Source organism: Cetorhinus maximus, chromosome 10 (genome assembly GCF_964194155.1).
Source record: "Cetorhinus maximus chromosome 10, sCetMax3.hap1.1, whole genome shotgun sequence".
NCBI lineage: Eukaryota > Metazoa > Chordata > Chondrichthyes > Lamniformes > Cetorhinidae > Cetorhinus > Cetorhinus maximus.
Genome location: NC_135888.1, coordinates 80,019,718 through 80,035,203, shown reverse-complemented (window position 1 = coordinate 80,035,203; position 15,486 = coordinate 80,019,718). Strand labels below are relative to the sequence as shown.

The window sequence follows — 15,486 nt, the reverse complement described above, 5'->3', positions numbered from 1 at the left end:
AGGGCCAGGGGGAAGACAAACACCAATACACACTGAAGGAATGGAATTAGCACAGGGAGACTTTCAATGGTATGAGGCTGACTGCAGACCATCAGCTCTAATGTTGAAACAGTGTAGGGAAACAATTGTTTAAAATAAAAATGCTTGCATACCCATCAAAACAGTACAGAAAAGTTTACAGAGGTTCATTAGTGATGCACATTTTTAAGCACTGCATAATTTTAGTTTTCACACTTCAAAAGGGAGATACATATATTGGTCAGGGGGCAGAAAAAAGAATGATGCTAAATGTAATGGGACTGCATTAGGAGGCAAGATTCAACTAAATTTCTAGAAAGAAAATTAACAAAAGGCTTCTCTACGATTTGCAAAGCATTAAATAGTTTAGATAAGGTGAAAGCAAAACAATAAATCAAGGTTAGACTGGCCAGTAGAACAACAGCAAGGGATTACAGCTAACGTCAAGTCAAAGACAGTTTAAGTGATTGGTTGGGTAAACTGGAGTACTGGAAGGTTGAGCTTCAATGAGCTGACCAGCCTTTTCTCATCACGAGCATTTTACGTTCTTGTATCATAACTATCAAATTTCTTAAACGGATTCTGTCCTTTCTGTTCTCATGACACAAACTTATAACACAACCAGGAACCTGGAATGATTGTTAAATTTCCACAGGATTCAATACAATGCAAAGAAAGGATTGACCGTCTAGCCATGGCTTATGCTTACCTCACCCTTTGACTTTATCAACAAGTAGTTTGTAACCTTCCCAAAAGGTTCAGCCAGCTTGATCAGGTCACGATTCATACATTTACCTCGCTGCAACTCACTAATGTGAACTACTCGCCCAGGTTCTTCGTTCACATTCTAAGATAGGAGAAAAGGATTAGCAGCAAAAGGCATTTATTAATGTTACAATACATTCAAGCTTAAGTTTATACACTGTTCCAAAATTAAAGCACTGACTAGGTCAAGCAATGGTCTCTGGTTGTAATGGTGTGCTCAGTCAACGTAGAATTCCCTTGGTACACTGTATTACCAAGCATGGTCAAGCAGTGACAATTATTCCTCCCCATCACCCACACAAATCCACACGACAAATGCAATTCACTGCTCAGGTTACATCATGCTTCCTAATGCGATGTATGTTTAAACCACACAGTATTTTCCATGTGCAACGTACTGCTCAGGCACATAGTGCTTCCTGGGTAATATTACAGTAAAAACTGCATTCTGTCACATCACAAGACATAGACTTTTAACTATAATGGGCAGAACATCCTAACTGTACCAACATTTTCTGCATTTTGCACTCTTTGAATTCAAGATTGAACTAAAAGCTTAATTCAGGAGTCTGAATTCACTCCTAGTTTCCGGACATGGATCTTAAAATTTAGATCCGTTTAATGTGATAGGAGGACATTTAATGCAGGATTCCTCTTCGAAATCTCTCACTTTGTTGATGTCCAAAAGTTTGTGGAAATGCAATTTAAAAATCCACCCCTCTTGAAAAATAAAACAAATTCTTGGCGTATTTTTCTTTCCTTCTCCAAAACCCTCTGAACATACATTTTCATTTATAACTTATCAGTTAAAGGAAACTGGTATAATCTAATGGCTTTCTGGTGTAGTTCAGAGATGATACTTAAAATAATAGAATCCTTAACCAAATAAAACCTTGATCTCAATGGGCATTCAAATTGGAAAAATCTCACCTATAAATATACCAACAAGCTGAGCATCAAGTATAGTACTACCTAATTATACATAGAGATTAACTTGTACAAAACAGACATTTGCCCTTTTAAGTCTAGTCATAATTTCCACCTATTTCACAAAGTATGGAAGAGTGATCACTAAAATGATGATGCTAAGCAAAGGAGTATTCTTTGATGTACGCGCAAGTTATTTTGTGAACAGACACTAACTGCTAACTGATGAGGACTCGAAACGTCAACTCTTTTCTTCTCCGCCAATGCTGCCAGACCTGCTGAGTTTTTCCAGGTAATTCTGTTTTTGTTTTGGATTTCCAGCATCCGCAGTAGTTTTTTGTTTTTACTAACTGCTACCCCACCATTCTGAGTTTACTCATACTGCATGCACAATTTTGTGGAGATAGAACACGAGTAGGCTGCATCAGGTCTCTATCAACCCTGTTCTATGTATATGTACAATTAGGTACAGGGGAGTAGCTCAGTGACTCACCACTTGCTTTCTTCACCCCAGTCATATGCTCAGCATTTCAACCACAAATATATTTCAAGGTCAGATGCTTACCACATGGATAACTACAGATATTCAGTCACGACTCAGTGTGTTGATCATAACCAGCACCACTGCAGTGGCCCCCATCCCCCACCTCACTATGCAGATCAGCTAAAGGTACTGAAAGTACAGCCATTTTGTTGATCTCTCATCAAATGATTAGCTAGCTTCTTCAAAACTAGATTTTATTCATGGCAATGAGTAACTTTCGTACAAGAATCTTACAGGAGTATGAAATACTAACCATTCTGGGTGGCTTCTTTAGCCTCTGAACATTGTTCCCTTGCTTGTTATCCATAGGACCTTTGCGACTGGATGCTAAAAGAGAGAAAGAATTAAGCAAAGTTACTGCCAAAAGGTTTCATATTTACGTCTTTGTGTTCCTTTTGTCTTCTTTTATTTTCACTTCCCAAATAATTTTTTTAATTAAACATTGTGGCGCAATGTCAACAGCTTGGCTGAAAATGATAGACAACCAAAACAAATTAGATCAATTATGTCATAGCTTTGAACTGTTACATAAAGTTGACCACAGAGGTACTAGCTTATCAAGGGGCCGAAACACATTCTAACCTATGTGAAAGGAACCAGCTCATAAAAAGATTCAACAAAAGTGGCTACATAAACACGAATAAAGAAGCACTATGCTGCATATTACCTCCTGCCTGATTCACAGGGCATTCCCCAACACTTCAGTGTGGTAAACTTGGCTTTTTGGATCAAAATAAGGATTGTGCTGTCTGTACCAGCCACTTCCCCCAACCTCACTTGGCAAGGACAGGTTTTCTGTTAAGGAGCCCCCCAATGAATTATAAAGTTCTCCCTCTATTTCATCTGTTGAGGGTAACCTTATCAGTTACCCATGCTGCTGAGTAACAGGAAGGTTGCAGCACAGATAGATGTTTAATGAAGGTCTTAGGCATTGAGATCTGGTTAAGTAGCAGTGTGCTGTATTGCAAGTGCACCCTGCTAATTTGAAATAATCTCTATGGGATTTCTCTGATCTAAATGTGAGCTTTCATGTCAACTGAAGCTAACCAATACTGTTCAATCAGTCCATGGATATGGGAAAAGAGGGGGGCAGCTCCTTAGTCATTTGGCTTAATTTACCTCTGCTCTGAAAGACATTGCCTTTTTACATGAAATGGGTCTTAAAAGCTTATTTAGCTAATATTGACCATATTTACAGGATCACCAGTTGGCTGCTTCTTAAAACTTTCCAGTGTTGTCTTGACCTGCTTTCTGTTAGAATATCTTAAAATGTTTTAAACTGGTCAAAGTATCCCCATCATACTTTCACTTTAACATTTTAGCTAGAGAATAAATGTGGAGGAAAGAGAAAATGTATGAACAAAAGACAGTTTGGAAAACTCAAAGGCAAACAATGATTTATGCCCAGGTTAAGAGACAGGCCCTGTCTAGATAAAAGGGCAGTTGTTAAGATATCACATATGATAAAGTCTGGCAAAGCCATTTGTCTTACTCATTCAAATGACTAGAAACAAAGCTTGTAGAACAAAGATGAAGGTTAAAAGATTAGAAGCGTGATAAACAACTAAACATGGCCTTAGTAATCGTGCATCTGCACGTGCGTTGTGCATAGATGTCCTAAGTAGCCAAATAGTATAAGAATGGGACATATTTCTTTTGAAGAATAGAGCACTGTTGGGGTAACTGGAAGTCATCCATGAAAGATTACAAGTCTGATCAACTTTATCGAGACTTTGTAGATAAATAAACGGGTATTAATTGCTTACCATTCAATATAAAACTGCAGAATAGCTACATAAAACCAATATTATTATTAGTCAATGTCTATTAAAAACCACTCAGGCCTGAATCTGAGCCGAGATTATTGTTCTAGACTAACAACCTAAATCCTATGTTTTATAATCTTTTGTTGCAAGTTTCCAAGGGAACAACTCAAAACATAGCCAAGAGGGCGAGGATCATTCAACAACTCTACCTGAAGCCTGGATTAATGCCTTGTGAACAAAATTAACCCACAGTGCTTTTTAAGAAATTATGCAAATCTCAAGCATTCCTGCAAGTTAAGCTTCTTATGCAGTGGGCCTGCTTTGACCCCTTTCAGGAGACTCCAAAATTTGTTCTGCAGGGAAAAATCAATGGGTAGCTATGCTTTGAGATACCCAATAGGTCATATCTGGATGGACGCTAGTGAACAAGCTACTGTCAACTAGCTGGCAGATGCATCTACAATGTCCAGTATGGCATCTTTGCTACTTGCCACTTAAGCCTGAGGTTGGGTTATAACTGGAGATTGTTTTCCCCTCCAGCTAGACTGAACAGGCACAGAGGTTGATGCATTATGTGATGTAGAATATGAAAGAAAGAGAGGGAGTGTATATGTGTTGCTGTTTCCTTGCTTCTGCAAGTAATATCTTCAAGAACTAGCAACATTATGACAATGTTGCAGTCTTCAAATTACAACTCGCTCACCTATGTTCATGCAACTCAACCTCGTCTTAGTTGTGTCAGAGTTCTTCCATGCGTCTTAGATCTGAGTAATCTGGGTCCTGGTTCTCAAGAGACTAAACCTGCAATAGTCATTAACATTGAACCAGACCCTTGAGCTCCCTTTTGCATTTGTGCGGAATAGTTGGTCTACCTGTTGTGTGCAGCTTAGAGGTACAGTCTTTGTCACCAAGCTCCTCAGGTGATGTAGGTGTCTATAATCTATTAGCTTTAGCAGATTCTGAATTTAATGTTCTCTGCTTTAATGAGGAAAAAGTCCTAAAGATATGGACTACAGACATGAAGCCTTTATATAGGTATATAGCAGAGATTTACTGGAGTGGCTCCAGTGAAGAAGGATTATAGTTAGGTGGGTAAGCATACATTAAGTACAAATAGGAAACCATTGATATAACACACTGGTATTGTAATAATAATTGGACCAGAGAAGGTTAAGACTAAGTTTCATAGAGGTGTTTAAAATCTTGAAGGTTTAGATAAATAAAGAGAAACTGTCTCCATTATTTGAGGGCTTGATAACTAAAGGACACAGATATACGGTAATTGGCAAAATAACCAGAGGCGACAAACTTTTTTACACAAGGTGGTTAGGATTTGGAATGCACCGGCCAATAGGGTGGTGGGTAGAAAGGTAATGGTAGTCTTCAAAAGAGAATTTAAGAAAAAACTGCAGGGATATGGGAAAAGAGCAAGGGAGTGGGATTAATTGAACTGCTCTTTGAAGGAGCTGGTGCAAGATCAATGAGTTGAATGGCCTCCTTCAATGCATTATTTTATAGTTCCATTTGTAAAATGCTTTCCAGATCAGTTGGTCAGCAATCATTTACTTATTTCAGTTTTAGATTCAGACAGAATTTGGTGGTCTTCAACTTTTTTTTTCCTTTCCATCTCTAATTTTTTCAATTTCTCCTTCTTGGCTTGTTTACATTATGCCTCATGTCTTTGCTGTGTAAGGGTGTGAAAGGATAGGATTGTCCAAAGATCACCCTCCTCTGTTCAGGAAGTGGCAGTATTAATGCCCTGACACATTCCCCTTTCAAATATGCTTGAGACAGTCATGAAGATTTGTTATATGCAGCTTTACCCTTAATTTCATTTTCTTTACTTTCTGTTTTTGTGAGTTCCTAATATATTGGACAGCATTCAACATTTATTTTCTGTCCAATTATTATTGCAATACCAGTGTGTTGTATCAATGATTTGCTATTTGAACTTTATATTTGCTTCAACACATTTTAAATCTGAATGCTTAAAGCAAGATTTTAATGAAAATAATAACAGCATTTAACATACTGTTTACTTATTCAGTCCCACTGCTTACTGCGATGCATTCACGCAAAAACAATTTGTCCACTATACATAATGGCTGATATAGCATGGCAATGGCAATAACTCATTGCACAAATAATATTGAGGTGCTGTCACAGTCTAGGCCAACATTATTATTAACCTAAACATTTGCCAGAAAGTCTTTTATCACTTCCGTGGGTAGGCAAAAAATAAGTGAAATAAAATAACTGATCAATAGTCTCCTCAGCTAACAGAATTAATTTAGTCTTGGCTTATGCAAGACCTATTCTGTGCAATAAATTATGAAGTGTCTAAAAGATTTCCTGTAGAAGACATTGCAGAATCTTTGCAATGCTACCCAGACCTGTTTTGCATCCATAGCAGTAAATCACAGTCACTTTCAATGCCTTAGGTTTTGAGCAACGCACATAGCCTTTAGTTTAACATTATATCAGCCATAAAATGTCAATGGGATGAAAATAAAAAGTTAATTTTCTAAAAGAATATACTTAATTAACGATTGTGAGAGGTTCTTTTTATTATATTTAGTGCACCTTAACAAGGTGCGAACAAGAGTAAACACAGCTATTTCTACACAAAATAAATGGAGCACTCATGATACTATAACCGGAAACTGTGCAATTAACTTTAATGTAAAAAGTATAATGGTTATCACTTTTTGTCTGATATAACCTTTTAAATGTGGATGTTTTAAGAGGTTGGATCTACACTTCTAACCTGCTTTTTGCAATAGCTACATTCAAGTTTGCCGATAGAAGCTTAAATCTGGTGCATTATTTAATTCCATCATAAGTTTTGTCATTTAAACAAAGATTCAAGCCCGAGATGAACTGCTTGTAGACAACAAAATACACTAGTTTTCAGCACTGAGCACAATGCTGAAAATTACATTCTCCCCTGCAACTTTAAAATATAATAATACAGTTGATGATCATTACCCCCATGGGGTTCCATTCCTCCCATGCCTCTGCTGGATGAAAGGAAGGATCCAGATGGTGGGGGACCCAGAATACCTGGTGCCAGGTTTGTTGACTGTAAAACCAGCGGATCGGCCCTGGAAGCAATGAAAAAACTTAAAGCAAAACTCTCACACACACAAATCAGAAATTATGAAAGATTAAGTGGTTTCATAAGCATTAATTCTAATGTAAAATAATTAGTTAAAACAAAAAGTGTCTGTATATCTGTTGCTTATATGCAATATAATGTCTGAGGTTTTTAATTGGTTACATTGAAACAATGTGCTAGATGGCAGTGGTTCAAAAGGATGGTTGAGAAGGTACCATAAAATAATTCTGTTGTTTTTACAGTCCTTCCTCTTATGCGGAAAAAAGAGCACTAGCAGCTTACTGATTCCAGGCAGCAAGATATTAAACAAGAATTATTAAGGTCAATAAAATTTTGGAAATACAGGGTCTTGTCCAAGCTTTGAGAGAAAGCTACTCCTCAAAAATTTTATAAACAGAATTAACATGAGTTTCATGAAGGACTCTCAAGCGTTGATTATTAAAGTGCACTTCCAAATTTAAATGTCCATGAGCATCAATTTACACAGAAAATACACTACATCATAAACTGTATCAGTAATCCAATCTGTGCAAAATTTAATAGATTGTACAAAAAAATCTTACTTGTAGCTACTGCTGTTAAAAGACCATATTGTAGTATATAATCTAACATTCTCATTCATTCAGCCTCCAAATTGTACAAAAATAACTGGTCATAAGGAATGTTAGTCACGTCAGATCAGAAAAACAGCTTAAGATGGTGGTTTACATGTCATTTCTGAAAGGACCTTCCACATATTAACCTATGAAGCCATGAGTGCATGCGCAAAAGGAGCTTTATTTTCCTTAGTAAGCTTGATTTTCACTGTTGAGCTTTCACCTCCTAAGGAGTTTAGGGTCTTAATGCAAAACAACACATTTGTTCACTGATGTGAGCTTCAAATCATTCAACTGTGATGAATTTTATTGTTTCTATAAATGTTACTCGATGGTAGACTCAAACATTTTTAGTTTACACTACAAGAAATAAAAGGCTACACTTTTCTGTCATAAACAAAACACTATGGGGCTTTTCCTCAGCAATGGACCCTGAAAATGATGGACAGAAAAGCAACATTGTAGATTCCTTGGACATTGGTCCAGTGTAATTTATCTAGCAGTAATTATAGGATGTGCAAGGGATCAAAATGTAAAATCAGGCTAATGATGCTGCTGTACCTAGGGTCCAGTATAAAAACTGGACTAAAACAAATATTTGAACACTTGTGTACGCGTGAAGTGAACACTTACATTTGGGGTGGAAAGGCATCTGGGTTCCATTCCGGATATCTAGAAATGAAGGCATTATAAATCACTACAAAGCCCCCATCATTTAATTTACAGTAATCATTAACAATTTTATCAGAATGAACAGTTGATACTTCAAAGCTGTTAAGTATATATCACATGGATCTCAACTTTACATCTTTGAAGAACCAATCAGGTGCAGAATAGATCATGGCCATAGGATAAAGCTTCAAACCATCATGTAAAATGTTTACAACTAACTTTTTCCTACAAATCCTCATTTTATATTTCTAGAAACAACCAGATATAACTGATATAATTTAACTAACCAGGCAATGCTACAATAATGTGGCTGATTAATGCACTTAAGTTAGTAAAAGTATACTGTACAACATCATTAGCAAACAAAAATCTCCATACATTTCCACAAGGAGGTCACAAAGCCGTCTGTGTGTTGTACTATTTTTGTGCTGATTCCAATCCTATAAAGGAAAAAAGAACATTAAGAAACAAACTAATAGAAATTAAAAATCCAATTTGTAATACCGACATGAAGTAATAATTTACAAGCTTGGTGACTTCCCAGAGCTAGTAGTACTGTATGATAATAAAGTAAAACAACAGAAGCATGGATTTCCAAAAAAGTATTTGCATTATATTTCACTATTAGTAGAAAGGTAAATTCATCGAGCCATATTCCTCAGCTTAAATATTCTCTACATATCGTCAATGAAGAAAGACCAATCATTTCATTGATAAGTTACAGGAAATGTCATGACATCCAGAATTCAGTTTCCTACAGTTTTATAAAGGTAATTGCAGGCCACTTTCATTGTCGCTTGCCGATCAGAAGAAGATAGACATTTACCAAATAAATCAGATTCTACTCTGATTGCATCTGATTTCATGAATTTTACATGTGCTTTGGCAAATCGACAATTCTATTAAGCTCACTGTTTTATGGTGAGTAAATAAATCAAATTCTGTTTTAAATGATGTAGGAGCACAAGATTTTTACCAATGTTTTGGAGATCACATTCCACAATTCCACATTCCATGAAAAAAGATCTTGAAGATATGTAGCTTGAGGGGGGAAATCACAAAAGGATTCCATTTCCTTAACTCACTTCACGAACCACGAGGAACTAACTTGTTAGTCAACCTCTTTCAAAACCATGTCATGTTCCAGTATATAATGGACTTTCAGTCAATATTTATATTTTTAAAAAACACAATAGGCTACAAAATGATCGCCACCCAAGGATTACCTGACTTCTCTTGTTGATTGAAACCCTCCCATCTCAAGAGGAAACAAAAGGAACTTTCCAGACTGATGTTGACTCAAAATCCTTTTCCCGAAGCTAATTCAAAAGGTTAGTTTCAAATTGAATGGGTCATTCAGATAGAAAGGCACAAGCTGCCTCAAACTCTCATGGTGTGAAAACCATCATGCAGGATAATATAATCAATCTGGCCACCCAGGAAACAACTTTGTGAACTTATAACAGGTCACATGGTCAGACAGCCATATTTGTTGTCACTTTTAAAACAGCAAGCTGTTCTACAACAAAATCCATCAGACAGCCATCGAACCAGTTCCACGTCAATTAAACAACCAAGGTAGTAAACAACCATACCTTGAAGGTGGGAGAAGGAATCTCCCATACCTGTTCCAACATCAAGTTCGCCTGAGAACCAAGCTCCTGGAAAATTGACTAGAAGAGGCTTCACAGCTTACTGAAAATCCTCTGCTGTAGAAGACCTTCACTTCAACTAAAGCATCAACTCATCTAAGAAACTACAGGCTACATTGTAACTGTATTGTATTTCCCTCATTTTTATCTACTCTTTGTCTGACTGATAGTGTGTGTGAGTTGAATGAGTGAGATGTTGCGTTTTAAATTTCCGGGGCAAGCGTGTAATAATGAATAACCTTCCTTATTTTTAAATTCACAAAAAGCTTGCTTTTGGAATTACTTAAATTGGGACAATCACCCACCCCTCACATGCAAAACACACTGATCATGGGCGGTAAGAAAACACAAATTCTGCCCATGCCAACCATATTAAATGAAAATGAACAAGTTTAAAGTATTTTGCGATAATGTTCATAATTATCTGTGAATCTAAAAATTAAAAGCAAAGATATAACGGAATTTCATTAATTACCATTGATTATCATCCTCATACTTTGCTTTTTGCAGAAATGTAAATATAAAAATGGAATACAAAACTTGCAAGAGGCAGTGGGACAGGGCATGAAGGGGATGAGGTCACACAGACAGTGCCTTCAAGAAATTTATGGCATATTATTTCTAGTGCAACAATATTGCATATTGAGGCTTGCTCTGAACTCCTTTAATTCTTTGAACCCCAATGGAGGCAACGTAAGCAAAGTAATAATTTTTTTTCAAAAAAAGCTCTACGTGTACCAAGTCAGAAAAAGAATTAAGCGGGATGAATGGTAGATAGGTATTTTGTCGGCAGAGTTCAAATTTCTTTCAAAAAATGAGTTTGATAATGCCATCACAATTCATCCTCAGTCATGCAACTTCCAGGTAAGACAATATGCTAATAACTTAACAAGCTTCTTTATTTGACAACTTTCACAAACAAATAATAGCATGCCAAAATAATTTATAACTAGCACTGCGATTCTGAGAATCTACACATTAGGCTGAATTTTAGCACTACATGCTGGAGCGTTTTCGTCATTCAGGTATATGAGGTTACGAGAACAATGATTTCTATAAGTACAAATTCAGTTCTACAATTTATCCTTATTCTCACTTGAATAGGATCAAGACTTTCTGAAGGACAGCCAAAATGTGGACCAGGAGGCTGCCCAAAAGTAGAAGGCGAGGGGGAGCCTAAAATGGTAGTCATAGGGGACAGATAGCATTTTTTGTAAGCAGGATCATGAGTTCCACATGGTAGGTTGCCTTTCTGATGCTAGGGTGAGAGACATCTCAAAGGCTGTGTTTATTTGTAGTGCGGGTCGAATGCGCATGTGCAACTGTCCTCATGTCTTTCCAGTCAGTGCCAGGAGTCAAACTAGCTGAAAGGGTATTGGAGAGGGAGCGGGGAAGGATCCAGTCATTGTGATCCATGTTGGGAACAAACCCATAGGAAAGAGTAGGCAAGAGGTCCTACTTGAAGAGCACCAGGAACTAGGAGATAAAATTAAAGAGCAGGACTGCAAGTGTTATAATCTCTAAATTATTGGCATGGAGATAAACAAATTAGGGAGGTGAACATGTGGCTGGAAGAGTGGTGTGGGAAAAGAGGGGCTCCATTTCAAGGGGCATTTCCTGAAGGACAAACTAGAGAAGGAAATAAGGTAAGAGTCAGAAATTGTGCTTTAGGCACTTCAGGTAAAGGGAAAAACTAACATTTTTAAATTATTCGTTCATGGGATGTGGGCGCCGCTGGCTAGGCCAGTATTTATTGCCCATCCCTAATTGCCCTCGCTCCACATTGCTGTGGGTCTGGAGTCACATCTAGGCCAAACAGGACAGCAGATTTCCATCCCTAAAGGGCATTAGTGAACCAGATGGGTTTTTATGACAATCTGCAATAGTTTTGTGGTCATCATTAGACTTTTAATCCCAGATTTTTATTGAATTCAAATTTCACCATCTGCCACAGTGGGATTCGAACCCGTGTCCCCAGAGCATTACCCTGGGTCTCTGGAATACTAGTTCAGTGACAATACCACTATGCCACCGCCTCCCCGCATATATGAAATCATTAAACCAGGAGAGACAAATAAGGAATGTGTGAATTAAGCATGAGAGCAGAAGCACAAGTTAGGCAATGTGGCCCAAATAAGCATACTTTATACAACCACGAAGGCTATAAAGAACAAATTGAATGAACTGCAGATTCAAATTCAACTTGGAGAGCATAACAAGGTAGGCATGACTGAGACATGGCTGAAAAATGACGACGACTGGGAACTATATAGACTAGGCTATAAGCTCTACAGTAAAGACAGGGAAACTGGTAGAAGGGGGAGTGATTAAGGATTAAGCCTTAGTGATTAAGGATGAAATAACTTCCAATCATTTGCAAGGGTATAATATGTAGACAGTTGAAACTTAATATGGGTAGAATTAAGAAGCGAAAAAGAATCTAAGACTGTAGTTGAAGTTCTGTGCAAGCCCCTTGGTAGCAGCTGTGAAGTGATAGATCATACAACTGCAGAGATTGAACAATGATGCAGCAAAGGAAGAAGTTTTAATCAGGGATTTTAATTTTAATATGGATTGGGGTAAGTAAACTAGTACGTCTGAAAGGCAGTAAATTTCTTGAATGTGTCCGGGATAGTTCTCTGCAGCAATATGTCCTAAAGCCACCAGGGGGTTATGTGTATTAGATTTACTAGTAAGTAATGAGCCAGATACAGTCAACAGCCTAACAATATGCCAACATTTAGTTAATAGCAATCATAACGTGATCCAAGTTCAACATAGTGTTTGAAAGGGAGAAATGTGAAAGATACTAATATTCTAGATTAAAGCTGACTCCAATGGGAAGAGACGGAAAATGTCCAGAGTAAACCGTGCAAATCTGTTAATGGGTAAAACAACAGAAGCTGGGGGTTGGCGGGGGGAGGGGGGGAGGAGAGAGAGAGAGAGAGAGAGAGAGAGATGGCAATGGCTGTGGTGGTGATTGGTGTTTTAAAAAGAATTTAAAGTGAATGTAAAGTGATACAGAACCATTTGATACCCCTAAGGGGCTCTATTTGCTGGATAAGACAGCCAGGGACAAATAAAGAGGGGGGAAAAACAACATAAACCAAAAAGAAAAAGCATACAAAAATGCAAAAACAGCACACATCCTGGAGAATGGGAAAAATAAAGAAAAGCAAAAGGTGCAAAACAGCTACTGTAGTAAGATTTTTAAAAAAATACGAAAAGAAACTTGCAAGGGATCTCAAAATCAACACAAAATATTTTTACAATCACATTCGTGAAAGAGTGGTCAGGTGCAGAGTGAGCCCTTTAAAAACTGACAATGGTGATATTGCCAATGAAAATAAGGAAATTACAGACATATTGTTTACTTTCTTTGCGTCAGTATTTATAGTGAAGAGGTTAGCATGCCAGAAATCCCAAACGAACTAACATTGAATTAGGGACAGGGACTCATCCAAATTAACATAATCAAAATAACACATGTAATGATGAAAATAATGCCACTAAAGAGTGACAAATCCACAAGCAGTTTCGTTTCCATCCCAGAGTTTCAAAGGAAGTAGGTGAGAACATTGCCCTACCTATAATCTTCCGAAGCTCTCTTGATTTGAGGACTGTTCCTTTAAATTGGAAAACTGCACATGAGAAGTGAGAGGGGGAAACCAGGGAATTACTGAGCAGCTGGTCTAACATCCGTTGTCAGGAAATTCCTAGAGACTATAATTAGGGATAGGGTGAGTGAACAACTCCTGATCAAGAGATAGCCTGAATTGGTTTAAAGAAGGTAGGTCATGCCTGACGAATCTGAATGAACTTTCTGAAGGTGACCAAAAGCAGTGGATGGGTGAATGTCTATGGGTTTATTTATATGGACTTCCAGAAGGCACTTGATAAAAAGTCCTTCAGGAGAGACCTCTAGCTAAAGTTGAACTTCACAGAATTTAAGGCAGAACACACACCAGGTTAGGAAAATGGCTGTGTGGGGGGGAAAACAGAGAGTGGGGCTAAATTAGCAGAATGACTAGCATTGTCCCACAAGAAGCCCGAGTTGGAGCCTCAAATGTTCACCATATTTATTAGTGACTTAGACCAGGAGTCGGCAACCTATGCCACATGTGCCAAAGGTGGCATGCAGGATGACTTTCAGTGGCACGAGAGATGATCATCCAGTCTGAGCAGCCAGAGCCACAGACCTGACAGACCAGCTTCAAAAAATCAGAACCAGAGAATTCCACCTTTTTAAAGCCGCTCTGTCAATATCAATTTCACTGAATTGCTGCGCTGCTGCTTCGACCTTTGGGCAACAGCATGGCTCCAATTTTGTTTTTGGAAAAGCCAGCCAGAAAGCCGAAGTTGCCCGAAGGTCAGTATCAGTGAGGTAACTGTCAGGAGAGGGCTCTCGTTTGAAAAATGGTAGGCGAAATCCCTGTAATTTTAGAACCAATTAGATGCTGTGTATTGGGGTTGGGGTGGAAGTATCCAAATACATTCCAGACATTGGAAAACTCAGCAAGGAAAAGCAAAGGCAAGGATCTCACTAAACTGGTACGGTTACAGTAATTATATATAGAGACTTTATAAATGTTAAAATGTATCACTGGCACGTAAAACCTTAAGAATGAATAAATCAGCACTCCACTTCTGAAAGGTTGTTGACCCCTGACTTAGGATAGATCACATAGCCAAATTTGCTGATGGCACAAAGATATGCAGCATTGTAAGCAGTGTATACGGAAGTGTAGCATTACAGAGAGATATTGTTAGGTAAAGTGAATGGGCAAAACTATGGCAAATAGTTTTCAATGTAGGCAAATATGAAGTTGTGCACTTTGGAGCTAAAAAGCTAGAAACAGTGAGGTCCAATGAGACTTGGTAGTTCAGGAACCAAGATCATTAAAATGATATGAACAGGTATAGAAAATAATGAAAAAGGCTAACAGAATGCCAGCCTTTAAATATCTAGAAGACTGGAATATAAGGGGATAAAAGTCATGCTTCACCTATACAAAGCCCTGGTTTGACCACACCTGGAGTACTACACATAGTTCTGGGCATTACACCTTAGGAAGGCTTTCTTAGCCATGGAAGGAAATTTTACCAAAATGATATCCAGACTCTGAGGGTTAAGTTATGAGAAAAGATTACACAAACCAAGGTTGTATCCTCTGGTATTTAAAACATTAACAAGTGACTTGATTGACGTTTTCAAAATATGCTTTTTAACAGACAAAAGTGTAAAAATGTACACTGTGAGCGGAAGAATGAGAAGAGGCAACACAAAATAAGTACAATTCTAAAGGGGGTGCAGGAACAGAGAAATCTAGGGTTATATGTGCACAAAGCTTTGAAGGCAATGGGGCATATGGGGTCCTGAGTTTTAGAAATAGAGGAAGAGAACAAAAGCAATGAGGTTATGATGAAA

The 15,486-nt window shown here is 37.8% G+C and overlaps 1 protein-coding gene across 2 annotated transcripts in view; it reads right to left on the bottom strand.

The window, feature by feature from the left end:
* LOC144685788 (matrin-3-like) overlaps positions 1-15,486 on the bottom strand; it is a 65,664-nt gene that overhangs the window by 22,110 nt on the left and 28,068 nt on the right. For both annotated transcript variants that reach the window (XM_078550662.1, XM_078550663.1), the window contains 5 exons: positions 8,785-8,846; positions 8,368-8,406; positions 7,009-7,124; positions 2,508-2,581; positions 728-865 (listed from right to left, as the gene is read on the bottom strand). In XM_078550662.1, coding sequence (XP_078406788.1) covers positions 728-865; positions 2,508-2,581; positions 7,009-7,124; positions 8,368-8,406; positions 8,785-8,846 — 429 coding nt within the window. The remainder of the gene's footprint in view (positions 1-727; positions 866-2,507; positions 2,582-7,008; positions 7,125-8,367; positions 8,407-8,784; positions 8,847-15,486) is intronic.